The sequence below is a fragment of the Haemaphysalis longicornis genome, unplaced genomic scaffold (genome assembly GCF_048455015.1).
Source record: "Haemaphysalis longicornis isolate Haplotype H1 unplaced genomic scaffold, Haemaphysalis longicornis Haplotype H1 scaffold_23, whole genome shotgun sequence".
Lineage (NCBI taxonomy): Eukaryota > Metazoa > Arthropoda > Arachnida > Ixodida > Ixodidae > Haemaphysalis > Haemaphysalis longicornis.
In genome coordinates, this window is record NW_027526306.1 from 1,810,251 (window position 1) to 1,831,527 (window position 21,277).

Consider the following 21,277-nt stretch of genomic DNA (forward strand, 5'->3'; position numbering starts at 1 on the left):
GTATTCCGGCTTTGAAAAATTGAGCGCAAACTATACAACGATGGTGGAGACCATCCTGTCTCTACCATCTCTTACTTTCTTACGCTACAATCTTCAAATCATGCAAGTAAATGATTTCTATAATGTGGGCTAGTTTTCTTCGACACATGCCGTGTATTGTAACTATAAATTGCTTTAATTTTATTAATTGCGAAGTAGATTGGAAAGGTTCGAAAGTTTTTTATTGGCTGCTTGCGTTTGTTTTACCGAATGATTGGCTCTTGGCAACCGTGACGTCTAGAAATAAAATCTCTTCAGTATTCATACCGTCTAGGAGAAGTGTTTTTTCCCGACCCCACTCAGCTCAGATACTGGTGCGGCGCGCAGACTCCCCAAGAAATAATGAGCTTGTGGACGGCAAGAAGCAGATGTTTCAAACATTAGAACTGTTTATATCAATGTAAAGCGCTGGGTGGCGGAAACAAATGTGGAACAGGCCTGTCATGACGCGCAGAACTGCAGTGTAGCAAAATATTCATTGGTATACCTGAGCGCTTGCACAACCTTCGAGTTGGCCGTAAGGTCGTCCACATCGTCTTGAGGCCGCGACCCGCCCGTGGTCCTGATGCGATCATCGAACATGCCATTTCGAACACTTCCCAACACAAGCTTGTGGTTGTGGTAGCGAAGAGCGGAAGTGTTATCGCAGGGGTCAATGTTGTACAATATCTCGGTTCGTGGCGATGGCAAGTCTAGTGAAAGTTGCCGCCACATGTCAATACCATCCACATGAAGCAGGTCCGGGTTTCCACCTACATATAAACACCACAGAAAGCAAGGCGAATTTCGAACAAGAGTAAGGAGACGCATTTGTTTTGCAGACATTTATTTTGTTGTACACATCTGCGTACAGCAAATCTAAGTCTGCGTAAAGAAAGAAATTATTCTTCTCTGACTGAACTGTTTTGTGAATATTATTATATTACTTAAATATACATTTTCCGCGAACAGGTTTCTACATGTCCCGCTTAATTCTACGTAGAGCTAGACACAGGATACAGGTCAGTATGCATAGACACTAGACAAATGAGTAAAATGGCATTGTTAAGTTCGGCAGCGCAATGACTCAGACCAAATTTGAAAATTATATCTATTCTAAAATACAAGTAAGCAATAATTTTGCCTGCGTTAGAAAGATATTTCAGGGTTTGCCCTTGTCACAGAGTTCTGTAATGAAGGAGAGGAATTATTTTCATTGTTGAGTAGGGCTGCTTCAAAAACAATCACTACAGTTTATTTGAGTCGCCGTGAATGTCTACTTGATTAAATCCTTGTAGTAGGTACCAATTGCAGACTGCAGGAGACAGAGGACAGCTGCTTATTTGAAATTGTATTGCACTGCATGTGCCTCCAAGCAACTCTCAGAAGAACGTCTATACGGTTTTCTTTAACGTCTGTGTGAACGCTGAAATCTCGAATAAGTGCACTGGCCGGTGCGAAGTGTACCTTCTTTATACAGGATATTGCCGGCGAATAATCTACCGGTTCGAAATAAACTTACGCTTCTAGTAGTCGGCTTTTTACTTTGCAAGCAAAGTCAATCAGAATGCTCAACATTAAACCAACGTTGCCTGCATTGTATTGGTTGTTGCATCACTTGAATTTAATGCGAACAGTAGGGACGCCTAGTTTGGTAGTCCATCCAGTGGTCTTTAACACGGAACCTAGAGCTCGCCCTGACGTCAACGTTAAAGCTTGACCGACATCTGTATTTTTTCAGTGCCAAACGCGCCACCCACTACTCAATGGGAGTGCAAGGAAAACCTGTTTTGTTCTCGCGCCATTAGGGGCCGCAAAATAAACGTACTATTCGAACCTTAAGTAATCGAGAGCGTCTTTAGCTAGGCTTCCAAGGGAATCGATGATCGACATCGCCGTAGTAGCGGCGCTCTAGCAAGCTACAGACAACAAAACGCGGCGATGGAGTACGTTGCACCTGCATTCCTGTTTTACCCCACGCGTCGCTTCAATAGTAACTGCACACGTGAGTGAAGCACCGAGAAGATTAACAATTGGGTGAGAGTAGCACGAGTAGCTGGACATGGTTGGGCTTGGTTGGCCGTTTGGGGCAAAATTGTTTTGTGCAGAAAATATACAGAAGACTAAGGCTTGACACTCCGAAGGCTTGACACCCAGACACCAAAAGGGCCACCTTTGCAATGCGGGAAAAACAATTTAAATTATCTCTAAGAGCTTCCGCACTTCAAAGCAGGTGACAGTAAATTTCCTGGAAATCGAGAAGCGTCGTCTTTTTTTTCTCCATTCATTGGTCCGCTTCGGCCATGTGGTGCGCGGCTATCACATTCGGTATACATAATTGCTAGGTTCTCTCCGTGAGCGGTGGCTGGGATCGTGCGGCAAACAGATTGCATCATCGCTTTCATGCGTATTTCATTTTATTACTTTACGTACTAGAACGTCATTCAAAAGATAACATAATGCCGTGTTGCTGTGCTTTTGGCTGGAAAGACACTTTATTTTATTCGAAGGCGCAAGGCGACTGCGAAGCGACGATAGATATGTAAGCGAAGAATTCGACAGGGCAAACGGGTCCCCACAGGAGATACCATCCTGTGTGAAGTACGCACTTAAAGTTGTTTCTTTGTGGATTTGCCTAGCGTTGGACCTAGGCTCGTGTTACGGACTAAACCGGAGGGTTGTATTGTACAAACTCGGAAAGGCTACCTCCACTGTAGGGAGTTGATTACGCAGTTTAGGCCAGTCTTCTTCGGGGCGCAGAAGGGACCGTCGCTGATTAGTGGAGCAATGGCATAGCGTGCTATCACGTGTCACAAAAAAATGAGAGGCATTTGTAGCAAGAAAAATAGCAACATTGCATGATAGAGAAGAAAGGAAGGCTATTTCTATCTAGATTTGACACGTTCGTAATCACTTGGGTTGCCGCGCTAAACTTGTGATCTCGCCTTGACTAGAGGCAACTGCATCTCACAACCAGCTTACAAAACCGTCGCTGGGCAAATCTCAAGACTGAACGCTTATTGGACTACTGCGGATACAACTTTGTTTACTATTTATATCTTATATAATTGAGCTCAAAGAAGCTGCGCTGCAGGGTAAACGAACCGTGCTTACGCTCCATTCGCGAATGGTCCTCCTCCTGTGTTCCCTATAATCAATTTTTGAAAGGGTGTGCGAAAAGTCCAGGTTTTATAGCTTCACTTGATGCTCCTAAGGGCTGCCTTTGACGGATAAAAGGTTGTTTAAGGTTTTCAACACTAAAATTGATTTTTAATTTAAATGTCTACATTTACCCTCCGACCTTTTCGCATTTTGTGAGCCCCTTTCCATCCCCCACCCCCGGAGACCTAAAAGAAATTCTGTTTACGCAACTGGGGCATACGCATAGCCAAGTTGTTCCCTGGTATGCACCCGATATCTTCGGAAGTAATCCCGACTACGCTGCCGAGTACTCATGAAGTAGATGTTCGCTGACAAGCGCCGTACGCAGCAATGCATGTTAAAAGGTGTGCCTTATAAAAGAGGTGGGACAACAATTCTTGGCAGCATTCGGTAAAATGAGCCACTTGTGATGAAGATAATATTCACCCAAACAGTGCGATTAATATTCTAAAGAGAGCAACCAACTATGACAAGTCAGCGAAATCGTGTGATTCTCCTTGACGTTAATATCGTTACTGTGCAAAGAGAAATACTGTTTTGTAATTAAAATTCCAAAACAGTACAGGGGGTACTTCGCCAACAGTAAAAACGTTCGCCCACACGCGAGCGGTGACTTCTATTTGAAGCAGACGAGGAGCCTGGTGCACCGTACCGAATTTGGCAACAACACCTCAATGTTGCACGCCTTCTGCCCGCTGATGTCGATACTTTCCTTGGTGGTGGTGGGGAAAACGTTTACTGCACTCATGTGCTTGTGGAAGAGCAGCATCAATGAGTGGGGTCTTCTGTTCAGGACTCTAATGGCAGATGCTGTGCGCCGGGCCCACTAGATCAGCCGTTGATAGTCTTGCGGGGCAGTGTTGGACAGATCAGACTCCCTCTCAAGAGAGGAGGGTGGAGATGCGTATACAGGTGAGCCCGCCCGGTGGTCGTGGGCACTTCTGTACAGAGTGGTAGAGGGTGGTAATGCGGTTATTGCAAGCCGGGCAGTTCCTAGGGTAATGCTTGGGAAATAAGAGGTGATTGTGGTGTAAGTTTGGGAGCATGTGCGTCTGAAGCTGTATCCATGACATGGTGTCGGCGCGTGATAGGGACTGATTGGGCGGGGATAATGATTTTCTTTGTGAGTGGTAGTTGGCGAGTGTGAGTGTATATTTGTGACGTTCGTGGGGTGGAATGCTGGAACCTGATGTCTCCGAATCACCCCGTATCTGTCTTACGCCTTTTTCAGTCGCCCTTTGGGTCCTTTATGGGGAGAGCGTGTTGGTGGGCTCATTGACAGGAAGGCCGGCATGGCCAGGGATCCACACGATAGGAATTAGGGGAAGGTCAGATGGATCTAGTTCCAGTGACTTTAGCTGACAGGCTAAGACAGGAGCACACGCTAAGGCTACAGCGGTGGAAAGGCAACGAGAGGGCGTTGACTGAACACGCACGTTACCTGCAGCTCTGTACAGTGTGGGGAGCCAATCGGTGATGTGCATCAGTTGCTGAGACACTCGTCCCTGCTTGACGAGCAGAGGTGACCACAAGAAGCCGGGTACGCGGCAGCCGCCTTCCCAGAGGGAGAGCTTGGTGCCACGAAGGGGCCAGTTGAAGCTTCGAGTTGAGTGAGGGCCAATAGACGTGCCCCCGTTGTCACTAATAAACACGACGATTGAGTTATTCAGCACTCCTTCATCTTGTAGTGCTTTGATAACGGCGCCCACAGACTCGTCCATTACGTCGGTCATTGCTGTGCCAAGCAAAAAAAAAACACACACTCAATGTATACGAAACTTTCTTTTAAAGCAAAATTGAATGCTTTGTAAGGCATCAAAAGCTCTACATGCACAGTCACCTGGCAAACACCATTGCAATCAAAAATGAAATTGTCCAAAATCTTCACGGAGTACTTCTTTAGTGGCAGTAGAGAATGGTAGATGAAGAAATTTTCAATTGATTTATAACATACTTTGAAGGCAACATTTGCTGTTACATTGTGGTTGGCAAACTAAACAGCACGCAAATGGCGATTGTTTTTGAATGCGGCTTTTAAAGGGACACTGAAGTGATATGCAAACATGGCGGGATTACTAGCGCAAATTGTAGTCCGGAGTCCCAAGGCCATGTTTCGACCACTCTGGGCTCGTTTACACGATTTTATTAAGTAGAAAAATTAATTCGAAAATGCTGTCGTCCTCTCTTTACGCTCGTCCGTTTTCTGTGGCGTTTTCGTGTGACGTCGGGAGGAGCCGAGCTCGCAATTGGCTGCGCTACTGCACGGCTCCCCGGCCTTCAGACAGAGTCAGTCGGCCCAGCGTTTCGTCCGCCGGCCGCCGACGGGTCGTCGCAATTCGTTCGCTCATTTGAAACGAAGCCAGGACACGTTTGTGAATGGAAGAATGTGCCTTTCTTTACTTGGTTAGTTTGTACACTGTATCTAGCTCCAAGTCAAGGTCGCTTCACACAAGCGCTGCACAAGCGCACATGCGACGCTTCGCTGACTGGTACACCAGTAGGAAAATATAAGGCCTCTTGAAAGCGGGAGAAGAGTCAGCGAAGTCAATATAGGTACTAAGGAAATAAAATCAACTGATATTTTTACCGTACAGCGTAAAACTAGGGTGCGGAAAGCACTTTTTTGCGCTGGGCGAACAAGCACAGCGGTCAGCAGCACGACTACGCATCTGTGAACACTTTTCCGTCTAAGAAATCGAATTGCTAGACGTGAGATATTGTGGAAACTTGGGGGATGCTTACTGCACGAGCGCAAAACAACAAATAGCCACCTAAGCTGCTTGGAATGCTAAAACTAAATAAAAGTGTAAACTGGTTATACATTATATACCTTATATTTCCAAGGTCAGTCGCGCTCGCCTGTGGCCGAGTGGTTTGGAGCGCTAGGTATGTCAGCGCAAGTGTTTTGCAAGTCACAAGTTGAAATCCCCGCAGGTACATGCTGTTTTTTTTTATAAATTACCTTTTTTGTTTTCCGCCGATGTTTTCTATACTGAGTTCACCTTTTTTAGGGGGCCGCAACGTTCATTGCTCCGCGAACTAGTTCACAGAACGCGCGCAGGCTGGCACTGGCGCGCTGGCGAGTTCTCGTTGGCGTGCTGTTGCCATACGCACCGACTGCTTGCGGGCAGTGGGCACAGGCCAGAATCAACAGACCCTTGGGCTGGTGCGAACACGCTTTTTACGATACAGGCATGAGTGAGGCAAGCTCCAAATATAGGGGAAAAGCGCATGGCATTTGAGCGTCTGCGGGGACGCGGAGGGCGTTCATGCAATGCGTAGGGCTCGGCTAGCAATTGCTACAATTCCAAGCCGTCCTGGGAGGCTTATCTTATGCATTTTACAGCCGACAACATGGCCGAAGCGCGGTACGATGATTACTGAGATATTGAGAATGCCCATCCAACAACGCCATTGGTTGTGTTTTACAGAACCGAAACCGAAACCGAAACTTGTTTAATTGCTAACTTTGGGCATCTTCCAATCACGGTGCCCCCTCCTCCCAACGCATGGAGGAAAGCATAGAGATAATATACTCTAGAGGGAAAGCGCGCCGCTGAGCCAATGCATTGGAACCGTACGACACATGGTGGCAGACATGATACAACGATTTGAAGGTTGCCAGCTGAGCTTTTGCTTACTAAAAACGACGAAAGCGATGGGTTGTAATCTGGCAACGTGCTACTGTGGCGTTTCCGCGTCCGGCTAGCGAAGCATGCCGGGAGAAATTGTAACATGGCGGACCGCTGGCCAGGCCGGCCAGGCGGATTTTGTGTAGGCGGCGTCAACAGCATTGCGTAGTTTATCTCCTGTGGGTAGGTAACCGACGTGTTTTTGGTTTAGCGTACGTGCGACTTGTATGTACTGAGACTATTTGAGCAAGATGTGGCAACGCTCACGCAACACTTGCGCGCAAGCTCGAATGCGACTGATCGCATGCGCGAGGACGCCAAGGAGTCAGCTGATCCGTACTGGGTGCACAGAAATGAATCTCCGTATGATCTCCGTGCATTTTGCGCTGTGCCGCTTTATCTGCCATTCTGTGACTTTTGCGAGTCGCTCAATGCTTTTCAAACGAAGTGTAGTGAACTGACTGTGGCTTTAGCTCAATGTAAAACCTTTATTGACACACGAAAAAGACATCGCATGGGCCAACGCTGATATTGCCGGTGAGTCGCGGCGCTTTGAAGCACAGGAACGAAAGAGCGCGGTCGATCGCAGGCCAATGGAGTGGAAGAATGCATGCCAAGGGAGTATGCGAAATACAGTCCGCGGCGTGTCCCGTTTTCTTTTCTGTCTGTATTCGTCAAGTTCTAGCTGCTTTCCACCACTTCAAAGGGAAAGTTTGCGGGGCTGAATGCGCAGTCTTGAATGGGCATTAATTTACCGCACAGAGCGCGTGAGGAGAGAACATTGACTGATTAAAAAAGAAACCGCATTTCGTTACCTATTTTTTCGTTCTACCTTCACGAACGTTTGCGCGAAAGTTCGAAGCACGAAGAGCTGTAAGAAGTTCCATGAATAAAACAACTGGAACTGAACGATTATAAAAGCTCCTTTTATTTCTCTTCCAACGGGAACGATCGCCGGCTGCCACTCCGTAGCCTGTAGTGAACTTGCGGTAGTCAAGGTCAGATCAGAATCGCTGTTCCGGCGTCGATAGATAGGGTGCTTAACGTGAAGAAAGAATGACAGCCTCGCAAGCGCCCGGGGAGGCACTTTCTCAGCGCGTGCATCCAAGTTGTACCAGTTGTACACGTTTTGCACGCATGCAGATCTGAGCTGAAGACTGCACACACACTACGCAGTCAGGCGCAAGGGCCTCGCCACTTCCTAGCACACTTAAAGAAAATCGAAACCAAAACTGAACTACACACTTACTCTTTCTCCGCTAATAAGAGATTAGTTACACTAGAAGTTTTTTATAAAGCTAGTTTTAATTACTGAAGCGATTATTTGTAACTATTTTGCTTCAGTTTTTTGTTTTAGTCAAATAATTACGGAACAACTTTTTAGAAGACTGAATACAATTGATCTGGCAACCATGAAAATTGTATCATGTCAGCGCCCACGATTAGTACGGTGTCGGAGCTCGCTTTACCCCCCTGGAGGAAAGAAAAGCTTAGGAGAGGCCCTGACGTCACACCCAGCGCAGCCGGAAACGCCATTTCTGTAAGTCGAATGGCGGACCATTGGCCCTCCATGCCATTGGCGGACTCTTTTTGCCTCTCTCTCTCGGTGCACCTTCTCCGCCTCCTCCGTCCTGTATCGCCTCTCTTGTCGTCTGCATCTGCAAGCGCCGAGCCGGCGGAAATCAGCTGATAGGCAGGTAGAAGGCCGTTTTGCAGTGCGTGACCGTGAACCTAAACGCGCGGTTACACTGTTACACGTCTTCAGTGTGGCCGCAGCAGGTTTGCGAAGCGGCTCGCTCTAACAATGCCGCAATGCTCGGTGCCAGGCTGCAAGTCGCGACCGGTACCCAAGGAATTGGGCGTCACTTTCCACCGGTTAGTGCATCATTCCGCTGACAAGTATTGCTGTACATTGGTGTGCATTCATCCTTTGTTTGCAATCGCCGCCGTTTATAGGTTCCCAAGCGACGGAGAACGCCGCAAACAGTGGGCGAACGCCGTGCGGCTACCGGACTGGAAAGTGCCCAAGTTTGCGTTGCAGTTTCACTGGCAATCCCAGAGATGACTAGTCAATTAAACGGCCGTTCTATATATATAGGTAAGCAGTACTTCATGCAGATTTCACGCTAAGAAATTGTGGAATGTTTTTACCGTTGTTCGCGTGCCTTCGATAGAATTTTTTGCGAAGGAAGAGGAGGAGGAGGAAGCAAAACGTTTTATTCAGTAAAAAAAAATGAGAGGGTGGGTGGCGTCAATAAACTTTTTCTCGCCAAGTTTCAACTTGTCTCAGTGTCAATAAACTCAAGGTGATATCAGTTGAAAACGTTAATTCATACACTAACCTCGCAGTATGAAGCGTTGAAAAGCGAAATCCAGAGCGAGACCACAAAAAGATCCACATTCCAGTTTCAGCACTCTTCCAGTCAACAGACGGACACCTACTAAGGTAATAGGACGATGGAATTATATCAACTGGGAATCTACCTTGTAACAGTTGCAAAGGCGCTGCCGCGCATTGCCGGCCTAGCAAACTATGTATTGCAGCGGCGATAACCAAAAAATTGAGTTGCGAATCGTTCGATCGGTTGCCAGCTGCCTACGTACTGCACACCGTGTATCACTTCCCGAAAATCTACCTGACGGGTGTCCGCGCGTACGACGGGACGGCGCGTTCACGATATCTGCACTTCAATAGGCGCGTCGTGATCGCGACCGGAGCAAAAGCTTGACGCGGTACAAGGTGCACTTGCAAGTAGAAATTAAATTACATATTCACATCGGCGCAGCTGTCGCAACTCGCAGCATCCTTTTCGAGTTCCGCAAGACCACAGCGCAGGAAAGCGATGCAGCAATCTTCGCAATCGGACGACAAGGCAGGCGCTGCCTTTCCTCCATGACTGGCGAACGGCGGGCGGGCTGTTGCTAGGACGCCGTTGCTAACGCGACTTCCAATGGCCGCCGAAAGCACGTGACTTCCTCCACACTTTTGCCAATGCGCGGGGATAGCTGGGGGCCTCTCCTAAGCTTTTTTTTCCTCCATGTCCCAACGTCACAGGCTTAGTTGTGGCGGCCGCCGCAAACCGCACATGGTAGTTTTTCTTCTTTCGCGCTTTGTAAAATAATTACCGATTTGTCAACCGGATAAACGATGAAAAGTGTGCTAATCTGAGCCAGTCTACGCAGTGAAAGCAAAAACGGGAGCTTGACAAATTCACTTCAGTGTTCCTTTAAACAAGATGGTGGATACACTGCTGAACCTAATGCATCAGTGAAAATCCCGGGCTATCTACGCTAACGTAAAACCTGAGGAAAGTTGGCGCATGCAGCATAAAGTGTGTTCTTGGTGCCTTGGCGTTTTTGCGACGGTGGTGAAAAAGTGTGTGTGTGTGGGGGGGGTGAAGGGTAACGTATAGAGCTTCGCTTCTAAAGGGTAGTGTCTTTGAAGCCGAAGCGTTCTAGCGCGAGGCGTTGAAAACTAAGGTCCAGGTATGTTCTTTTAAAACGTGTTTATGCCCACGGAGAATAGAATTTCTAGTGCGAGGCGTTGCAAAACCATGTCCCGGTGTGTCATTTTAGTGCGCATTACGTTCTAGTGCGAGGCGTTTGAAAACAAGTGTCCTGATGTTTTGTTCCGTGACTACATGAAACGATGAAGACGACAGGTGACGCCGACAGCCTGAACCCCTAAGGGAATTCACCCCTAATAGCTTTAGGAACAAACCGACGCGTTTAAAAGCCCCAAACGAATACAGGTCGCTGCTTGAAGTGCTCCGAGACGAGATATAATGGTTATTAGCAGTGCAGATAACGCAGTGAGGCTAGTAATTCCTTGGTAATTAGTGGTTCTTGAAGTACACAAGAACGCATCTCTTTTTCCAAAACACTCATATCGAACCGCTTCACTGACATAGGACCGACAGAAGAAGAACCTTGTTTTCATGGGGACCCAGAAACACTTATCACCGACGATTTGAAATATATTTCTGGGATGAGGTATATTGTGCCAGGCATCTCCTGCCGGAAGAGTTCTTAAAGTTCAGTATCAGGAAGAGTTCAGTATCCTGAATAGGAAAGGTTCAGGATGAGTTCAGTATCACAGCACCTACGTGAGAGGAAAAAAAAACGCGCATAATCGCGTTGGTGCCGTTTCCTCTGAACTCAACCTTGGCTTAGCGCGATGAAGGCTGAGCACCTCTCACCGAGAGGCCCCCGGTGATGCGGTTTCGGACGTTTTCTTTGGCGGCGATATTACGGGCCGGCGAGTTTTCTCTTTTTTATCCCCCGGCAAGTAAAGTCGCCCATTTACGGTGCTGTGAGTCCGGTGGAGGCATTGGTGCCTGTTTGTGGGTTTTCGGACTCTGCTACCCGCTGTCATTTCCTTGCATTTCCTCACACAATGCACAGATCCCGAAGCGATGAGCACGGATATGAATTTCGGCCGGTACTCGGGCACTCTGCGCCTTAAAGTCGCTAAAAATGCAGGCGACCAGACACCGGAATCAGGTTCGCTGGAGCCGTCTTCGCTTTTTCGCGCACCCGCCGACGCCAGATCTCCGCCAGCTGGGGCAAGGGCAACTCGTACGCTCGCAAGCGTTAGCTCAGGATGGTAGGGCGTTTTTGAATCAAGAATCTCTGAGTGGTCTGGTTCAGAGCGAAGTACGGCATTCTGCACACCGAGTCCGCGTGCCCTCGAAACAATAAAACAGCCGAATCACTGCGTATAGGTTTAGGCATACACGAGGTTAGTGCACAGCGGCGCAGTTTGTACAGGAAATGCGACAGAAGAACATTTCTTTGGCCGTTCTTATAAGTTTAAAGCAACAAATCTGCGCAGTGAAAAATAAATTGATACAATATCTAGATTTACCTAATACTGTGTTACCTCTAGAAACTGTGGCGTTAAGCAGAAAGAGCCAATATGGCAACTACCTCTGAACTGACGCCATAACAGCGGTGCATAAGTAGGGAAATTGAAAAGAGCGCCGTTCGTTTTTGCGCATTGCTCACAGCGATGTGCGAACTTGCTGATTCTCGTGCACGTGCAATATCTGGCTAAGGTATTCCGGGCTACTGCCATAAATGTCGCGCCGGTATATTCGAGCTGCTCAAAGAGTGTTTGAGATTTCGTTTTGAAAATACTCAGCTTAAATACGAGTTACGCCACAGTGTCAAGGCAAGAAAGTGCATACGAGTAGCGGTAAAGAATGTAGCTTGAGTTGGTCAGACCAGGGAGCAAACTGGCGGGATTGGAATTGCCAAACATAGAAAAACAAAACTCAAAAGGACTGCTGTCGAAATACGGAGCACTTTCCGCTCAGTATTGGAGGGGTGTCTTTTTTGAGAGTTAGAAAACTTGGTGCGGAGTAATATGCTGTCGTGTGCGCCGACTTATATTTTCCGTAGTTCCTGTGTAGCTAAAGTACAGCCTTAAACTAATAGAGCCACTAAAGTAGAACGATTAGGTATGCGCACAAAGAAGAAACATATTGTTGAGCTGATACCATATCAAGGTAAGAGATTTGTTTTGTTTTGTGTATGCCAGGGCGCAAAAAGCGAGTGAAAATGTTTCCTAAATCTCCAGAACAACCTGCGAATAATTTACATTCTTACACCACCTGTCTTCTTGGTGCTTTTTAGAGCCTCATTAGGTCACAAGCAGCCAGATATGTTGGGTTATCGCCTGGTTAATGTTTCCTTGGTTTCATTCTCCCAATATTGCAAAGCCTCCCAAAGTTTTAATAATATCTCGGGAGAGGCGACCGATCGGGAAGTAAGCGCCTTATCAGGAAGTCCAGCGGCAAAAAAAGGCGAGAGTACGCGCACGCGCGTAGAACTATCTGCTGTGTTAGCGTCGTCTGCTCCGGTGTTCTCCTTAGAGCGAACCACCTCTTGCTTTTTGTATAGGCGAAGGCCGTTTGCTCGGTGCCAAAAGAATCTAACCATTGTGAACGCTCCTGATGAACGTTCCGGACAATATCTACGAGAGAAACATTAAGCGCGCAATAGAAATGCGCAGTTGCTTCAAAAAATCCCTGTTCCCTGTCAACAATTCATGCAGGTACAATGGCAGGGGGAATACCGCCCTCTACAAAACAGCGTAGCAGACGATGCTCACAGAGGTTAGGGCTTTATGGGTGTGCGCGTACTCTCGTCTATTTTGCCGCTGACATCGTGATGAGGCGCTGACACGGTGATCGGTCGTCTCTTCCGTGATATTATTAAAAATGTAGGAGACTGTACATATACAGTGAACGCCCGTTAAGACGAGCTCGGTTAAGAGGAATGCTTGCTTATGCCGAACAACGTGGGAATGTTTTTTTGGGTTTCCAGAGACCCAATGCAAAAAAAAACATCCGCTTAAGAGGAACAGCCTTGCACGTACTGTTCGGTTAAGACGAACAACTTTTGGGCTAACCACCACTGCTGGCGATTCTGGGTTGCAAACATGGCAGCCTTTTCGGGTTGCAGCGGGGAATTCCGGCGACCAGATGGAAAGAAAAGTAAAAGGAAACCACAGCGCGCCCCTACTGAAGCGTTCCGTATATACGGAATTATGGGAATACGGAGTTAAAACGGAGTGTTAAGCCCCCAAGTGTAATGAAAGTAGATATGAGTTCGACACACAAGGATATCTGATGAGTTCGCACAATATAAACGTTTGGTACAGTTTTCGTATTTCTATCTTCAATAATACGCAAAATCACGTTCCGTATGATTTCCGTGTTGTCCGTATGTACGGAATTCATACGGAAAATGATTTCGCTGTTCCATAGATCCTACAGAAATAAAACAGGTGTCAAATTTTACGACAGGTATGCACTGTTTTATTTTCATGTGCTTCTCAAAAACTTTCTTGTGTTGTGGCCGCTTCGTGCCATGCTAGGAATGCGCTTCGCATTCCCATAATTCGGTACACACGGAACGTTTCAGGAGGGCGCGAAGCGAATTCTTGCCACGAAAAAAGGGAGGGAGCGAAAAAAAGACACGCGGATAAAGCTACCACTTCTAGCACCTTTCAGGCCATGGAGACAACGGAAAAGAATAGGAAAAAAGTGGTTAATCCTCCGTTCATACGAATAAGATGATGATTGTAGGCTTTAACGTGCCGACGCAACGCAGGCGATGAGGCGCGCCGTAGTGGAGGGCTCCGGGTTAATTTTGACCACTTGGGGATTTTTACAGTGCGTCGAAATCTAGTACACACGGGTGTTTCTGCTTTTCGTCTGCATCAGAAAAGCGGTCGCCGCGGCCGGGAATCAAACCCGCGACCTCGTGCACAGCAGCGCAACGCCTTAGCCACTGAGCCACCGCGGCGGGTTATACGAATCAGTAAAACACGAAGGTGAAATGTACCTTCACAGCAGCATTTGAATATTTATTGTTCAATGATATGAACTTGCACATTGCTCTTTATATTTCGTGAGTAGGACACCGTTAGACGCATGAACATTAGACGCTTTATTGCACGTCCCGGAGCATTGAGTTAATTCCATGGAAACGCCAAGCGCTTGCAAACCGTGCGAACGAAACGGAACGGATGGTCATCAAATCGTTTGGTGAAATCAGAGTACGCGATAGTGCAAGGAGCATGATTTGCGGGTCTTCAGTGGTCTTGTGAGAGTGTTTGTCGAGCGACGTTCTGCTGGCGGATCACTTAGGCAAACGTGCGACCACATTGGCCCTGCTACGTGGCGTCTACGCCAGACGCTTGCGTTGCGATGAAGTCAGCTTGTGGAACGCGGCTGCGGCGTTCCACAAGCTGAGTGGCGTTCCACACAGGCGGCAGACGCATAAACACAGCATCATCGGCTGCTACACGCTGCCCCTTCTAGGCGCCCATTATCAGCGCTCCTTAGCGTGATGACGTACTACTTCGCTTCACCTCTCCTATACGGCAGCACCATCTGAATGGAAAACTTAGAGGGAAGGACATAAGGCGCGTTAGTACGACCTTCGGGCCATGAATTCATGGCTCAGTCGGTAGGGTGTTTCTCACCTCCTATTGAGGCTAGAATGATCGTGGGACCGAAACCTAGCGCCGCCGCGACATTGGAACTTTTTCTGGTGATGTCATTTCCGTGACGAATATGACATCGGTGAGGTTTGTGTACCCAGGCATAAAACACTTTCGTGATAAAAAAGGGGCGGCGCACGTGTCGTGGCTGCTCTGCTCTACAGAGCAGAGGTGCAAAGCTAGCAGAAAAAAATGAAAAGTAAACCGCAGATGGAGATTTCCTGCTTCCGAACATAGCAGCTCTTCTGACCAATGCTGTACCCCAAGGGGAGCATGAGTTCACTGGCGTTCGTGTGGAGGGAAAAATAAAAAAGAGATTTAATTTTTTCCTCCACTGTCCGTCTGCTTCAAACACTGTCTTGAAGCAAGATATTAGCACGCACCAAGGCGTGTTGCCGGTTATTTTTGGGAGGGCAAGCGATATGACACACAGCTGATTAGACGAACAAGATACCATGTTCCTTTCAAGTTCATCTTAACCGTAGTTCACTGTACGCGATTACAAGGAACAAGTACCTTTAAATAACACTAATGAATTTTCGTGGAGATGCAAGCCGTAGGCCATCATGAGTCCAGTTCACCAGTTTTATACGTTTTTTTATCGTTCTTTTTTGGGTTCTCGTTACCGGATGCTGTCAGCCGCCGACTTAACATATGCCCGGTGCTCAGAAACATGAACCCTGAGCACAATCAGGAAAGGCGACTAGCCTGAGCCCAGGCCCTTATAGACCTCTACGCTACCGACAACGGTGCCGTGTACGTGGACGCGGAAAAATATCAAGACACCCCCGGAGCCTACGTGACTCCGGTGGTTGCGGCATCAACCGGGGAGACCAAGATAGTCGGGAGTAATTATACTAAGAAGGTACATCAATCAGAGGAGGTGGCCAACGCACTGGCTATCGCGGACCCGGCGTGTACGATGGTGCTGTGTGACTCCCGCAGAGCAGGGCGGAACAATGCCAATAACAGGGTGTGCAGGGCAGCGGCGGACATCCCGCGCAAGATGGAAGACAACACGACAGCGGTATCAATCAAATATTTCCCAGCCCACACGGGCCCACGTGTCTCGAGCAGGGGGAACGAGAGTCAACGAGATGGCCAATACAGTAGCGCGAGGACTCACCAACCGTGCGGCAGCCAGCCAGGCCGACCCGTTGTGGAGACTGTTCGACATTAGCAAGGATACGATGATCAACTACAACGATATCGTGAAGTGGTATCGACTGAATAGGAGACCTATGCCACCTCTGCACCCGGGAAGCACCCGCGCGGAGGCAGTGCTTTACCGACAGCTGCAGACTGGATCCCTGATCACCCCGGTGCTTGCAAGTACATTTGCCCCACTGTGTATGACAGTGAGGTATGTAGGTTGTGCGCGAAGGAGCGAGCTACGGCAGCTCACATTCTGTGGAACTGTGAAGTGAACCCACGTGAGGCAAACGAGAAGAATATGGCCCCACCGCAGCTGGAGGCTGTAACAAAGAGCTATAACTACGGACTACAACTCCAGGCCATCCAGCAGGTCGCGGCGGCCCTCGAAAAGCAGCGACCGGGAGAAGCCGCGGAGGAGGGGGGCGCAAGCCTTCCTGGACCCATGTGCGGAACCCAGAAGCGGCCCTCAGGACGCAGTCACGACGACGTCCAGGCCACGTCACGGTGACGGCCCCCATGAAGGGGTAGCCTAACTGCTCTGCAGGCGTTTTTCAGTATTGGTTTTCTATCTCGCTCTCTCTTTGGGTTTTGATTTTTGTCTTCCTTTTGTGGGAAGATGGGCAGGATGAGTAATTTTAGATTCGTAGGTCACAATTGTGAATGTTCTATTTTTTTTCTTTTTCCGCTTTTGGTTTTGAAAGTTCCGTTCCGCCAATCATTTTCTTAACGATATCACGCTGCTTAATGTGTTAACTGCGCCAATTGCGTGTTTTTGTTTCTTTTTCGAATGTGAAGCGTCAAACGGCAGGCTACATTTCAGAGTTTTTCTCTTTTCGGGTTTGCGTCAGTATATTCTGGTCTTTCTAATTTTCGTGTCTTGGTATCGCCGAGAATATCTGATAGATGCATGATATGTACAGGAAGAGTCTAGCTTGAACGGACCCGCTGTGGTGGCTGTGTGACTAAGACGTTTAGCAGCTGAGCCAAAGAAGGTGGGTTCGATCCCGGCCGCATTGGCTGCTTTTCCGGTGGAGGAGAAAAGCGAAAATGCCTATGTGCTGTCAGGATTTCGGCGCTCTAAACATCTCCAGGTGGTACGAATTAATCCACACTCCTGCACTCCACTGCGGGGGTCCTCGTAGCCCAGGGGCATCGTCGGTTCGTTGAGCCACCAAAAGTTGAAAAATGTGATACCTTGAGAAGGTGATACACGTACTGTAAAAAAAACAACAAACATACATCCTGCCGGCGGGGCTCCATACGCGTAAAACAATCGCGGACATTGTCTCAAGCATAAGAAACGAAGGACAGTGAAGAAGCAGGGAAAAAAGCGTAAAGAAAAGACCGGCCTGAGTTGGAAAAACCGTCGCCAATCTCAAACCTTTCATGAAGCGCTGGAAGTGAATAATGCCTCTCAGCTGTCGGGAGAGGTGTGCGCTTTCTATCGCTGCTTTTAGACGATCTTGGGAAGGTTTTTTGATATAAAAGAGCCTCTGACACTTCCCCTGTATGCTGATTTGTGTGTTTTAACAACACGGTTGTGTAAGATAAAACCGGCGTAGATAGGCGCAGATAGGCTGATGATAGGCTGACGGCGTAGATTGTCTGAAGAAGATTATGATGATGATGATACTATCACCGCAAGAAATTTTGTGGTATTCGCGCTAATAAAGTGTACTTTGCCTAATTACGCAAACAATTGTATCGAGTAATTCTGCGAAAATGCGTACCGCATGGCATGTCCTGCACACTTTGTTCCCGCGGCATTACAAAAAAAAATAATTTTTTGGAGTTTTTACTTTTTATCTCCAGTGCGAGTACATTGTACAAATATAACATTAGAATGACTGAACGAACAATGTTTGAATGGTATCAAAAAGAACCAAGATTCTTCCGCACGTAACCACGACTTGTGCAGGTGAAAGAGTAGGTAGTTTAGCTTATCACACGGTCATCAAGTGTAGGATGTGCAAATGACGGCGATTAAGAAAATGTTACTAGCACCGGATAATTGAAAATGCGTCATTATATGATGTCTGTGCTAAACAGCAAACGCTAAAGTTCACAAAAGTTTCGCTTCGTATAAAAACTCAAGAACAATGGTTTGTATAAACTTTTTCAAGCCCCGCGAGTGTGAAGACGGCGATCTTTCAACCTACTTACCGGCAAATATTGTGCGGTTTTCTTCACGTATGTACGGGAATTTCTTTATATTTTCCGTAGGAGCGGCAAAAGATACTTCGATACCTGAATGAACTGCCTGATGGCTAAGGAAGAGAAACAGTGGCTGGAAATAAAAAATAACAATGAACAAACACAACAATGTTACTGTCGAAAATATGCATTCACGAACATCCAATCTCTAAAAAAACTCAGAATAACATGGCAGCCGCGCTTCACTGCAGAGCGCTGTGCATACTTTACGTCCAGTACAGCATGGGCGTCTTTTATTTAAATAGTCTAAACCAAGCTCCGTACCATTTGCTGTGATATTTCACGATCATGTCTGTGTGTGCCGGGCTAAGTGTAGGCGGGCGTTCGGAGCGTGCATGCATGCGTGTGTCTGTGCGTGTGCGTGGACATTGGGAATCTGTATGAAGTAATTATGTTGTATTTTTCTTAGCCTTTTAAATTTTCTTGTCGATTCAACTAAATTAATCCAGCATATTTAATTACAGGCGTACTAGTACGCAACTATAGGTGCTACCGTCACTACCCGCTTTATCCGCAAGCGCCAAGTGCAGGTGCAAGGAACCCAGCGTTCTGTACCTGTATGACTTCTGTTTTGTCAACAACACTGCTCATGCGAGCTGCCACAGGTGTAAGCTCATGATATACACTTTCTGTCTAAGCAAACGTATGTGCAGTAGCGAGATTCTAGATTCGTTATCGCTTTATAATTATTGAAGATAATTGTGCCTGTTTTAAAATTTATTCTATTTTTCTGCCTCTGTTGTGACTATAGTTGTTCCCTTCCACATATTAGCCTGATATAAATATTTATTGGTGATTTTCGTGTTCAAAATGCAGAGTTTTTATTCCGCTTTTGTTCGCCGACTCTCGCGTTCTGTCTCCGGAGTAGGGTGGCAAAAATGTTTTATCAAAATATCCCTAGGGTCCACTTCTGGCTATGCATGACCAGTGCATTAGTACCACGCTGCGTTTTTTATTACAACTCCGTCCGATAAAACATTATCTCCTAGCTGCTTGGGAATCGGCTGTGACAGCTGTTGACCCCTCCCAACGTATGTTCATGGGAATATCCTCGGCGCCGCGGCCATGCTTGGTGCTCTCTTTGTAGCGCACGCATCTTACCGAGCGTTTCTTCGTCAGCGTCAACCGTAACGGAAGTATAAAAGCTTAAATAACACATAAGGTAATGGTTGAAAAGAAGCCAAGCTAGGGATATGGGCTGCACTTGAATGGCTGATCTAACAAATGCGTTTTCTGCTGGTGAGCACGATGTATGTTGAGCTAGCGTTTTCACCGTCGCTCAAAGATATCATGGTAATCGCACGTTAACATCGTACGTCCAACCGCACCCTTCTGTCTTGTGAACAAGAGATAAATAGGTTCTCATTTTTCCATGTAAAATTTCAACCTGACATTTTTATAAACAGCCGAAGCTGCCGCTGTGAGCCCGCACCTTGTATAACGGGGAACCTCAAAACGTTTCCTAAAGAGTTGTTTTTGAAGGCGCCTTGAGGTTATTTTTATTGCCTTGTTTTAAGCGGGCGGGACGGGTAGTCTATTGGAAGGGTCAGTATTTTTTCTACGGTGATGGGCTGCGTATATCATGAGTGATATACGTTTGAAAGGGTAACTTAGTCTGAAATATGTAGTCTTGCAGCCAGGATACAACAATAATACTTTACTGAAATAAAGCCATAAACGTACATTCCGCCGGTTTTCCATGGGAACGAACCAACACAACGAGGGAGGAATACGCATTAGTGAAACAGGCGCTCTTCGGTTGGTTGGAAGTCTGAACATCTGTCACTAAACTGTGCCTCCCGCATATGGTATGAATAGTTAGGACCTGACCATGCGGGAAACAATTCGTTCTTGCTTTTCATACCCTCCGTTGCTAATTTGGTTGAAAAATATTTTGCAAACAAATTTGTTGTTTTTCATCGAAAGTTGTAATGCCCGCTACTGTCTATTAAAACAATACTTGACCGGACACACCCCTGCTTGTCTGACGTACAATCAATTAAGGCCATTGCACTCTGCCCGGGAGTTTGACCGGCCAAGCACAGCGCAGTCCAAAGAGTGCACACAATTAACAGGTTTTTTATGTGCCATCGAGCATACCACCACCCACGTTTTAGTCTAGTGCACAAGCCTGAATATGTCCTGTTTCGTACCATAGAATATCGTAAATTGAGAGCAGGCGGGAAGTTCACAATATTTCCACCTTTATTCTGACCAACGAAACCACCAATAGTAATGAAACTTGGCGCTGCCCTTCAGGGCTGCCCCTCGGCTAATTTTTATATAGGTCGTTTCCAGGTGGTTTCGACTAAACACGAGTAACAGCTGTTTTCTGTTAGCGTACTTCCTACGTAAATTACTGTGTACTCTCAGCAGACTGAAATTCTATGTGCCTAAAAATTTATTTGGAATTATTTACATTTTGGGTGAAATGTCGCGTATGTAAGGTGATCTCAGCAGCAAATTGTTGTTTAGTCCTTTTGGGATGGTTTCAATGCCACATAATTTACAGCCACTTTCTGTAAACTCACACTCTGCAGGTTGCCATTTATAGACGCCAGACGTGAATTCTGAAGCATATAGAACTTCACTCTGTACTAATATTAGCCAGTAATTTACCTGAGGGGTAAAGGTGAGTAGATCAGTTTTATCTCGCATAAATAGATCAGTTGATCTATTGATCAGTACATAAATAGATCAGTTTTCTTGGTCAACGTCAGTATGGCTCTCTATTCAGGGTACATAAAAACGTTAGGACCTACGGAAAATTCACTAGAAAGTTGATGTTGCCGCAACGCTCAAAATTTGCTTGCCAATGCGACTCTCCCCACCCGCGCAAACGATTTCAAAAACACGCCACGCACAGTGTAAAAAGTAAACAAAAAAAATTACACCCATCTCCCCGAAGGGAACCATGAGTAGGATGCGGAGCGTCATGGGGGTTCCGTTTGCGTTTCCATTATGTCTGTTAGCCAAATTTGGTGGAAATGTAGTGAACCCCGTAATGCTCATATATCCTACTCATGGTTCCCTTCGGGGAGATGGGTGTAATTTTCCTTATTGTATGCGTATACACGCGAGT

General features: G+C 46.9%; 1 protein-coding gene across 1 annotated transcript in view; it reads right to left on the reverse strand.

The window, feature by feature from the left end:
* The window catches only part of LOC144172504 (arylsulfatase B-like), a 160,174-nt gene that overhangs the window by 13,167 nt on the left and 125,730 nt on the right, over nt 1-21,277 (reverse strand). The window contains exons 9-11 of the mRNA XM_077701191.1: nt 18,145-18,268; nt 4,622-4,915; nt 527-791 (exon numbers count right to left, since the gene is read on the reverse strand). Coding sequence (XP_077557317.1) covers nt 527-791; nt 4,622-4,915; nt 18,145-18,268 — 683 coding nt within the window. The remainder of the gene's footprint in view (nt 1-526; nt 792-4,621; nt 4,916-18,144; nt 18,269-21,277) is intronic.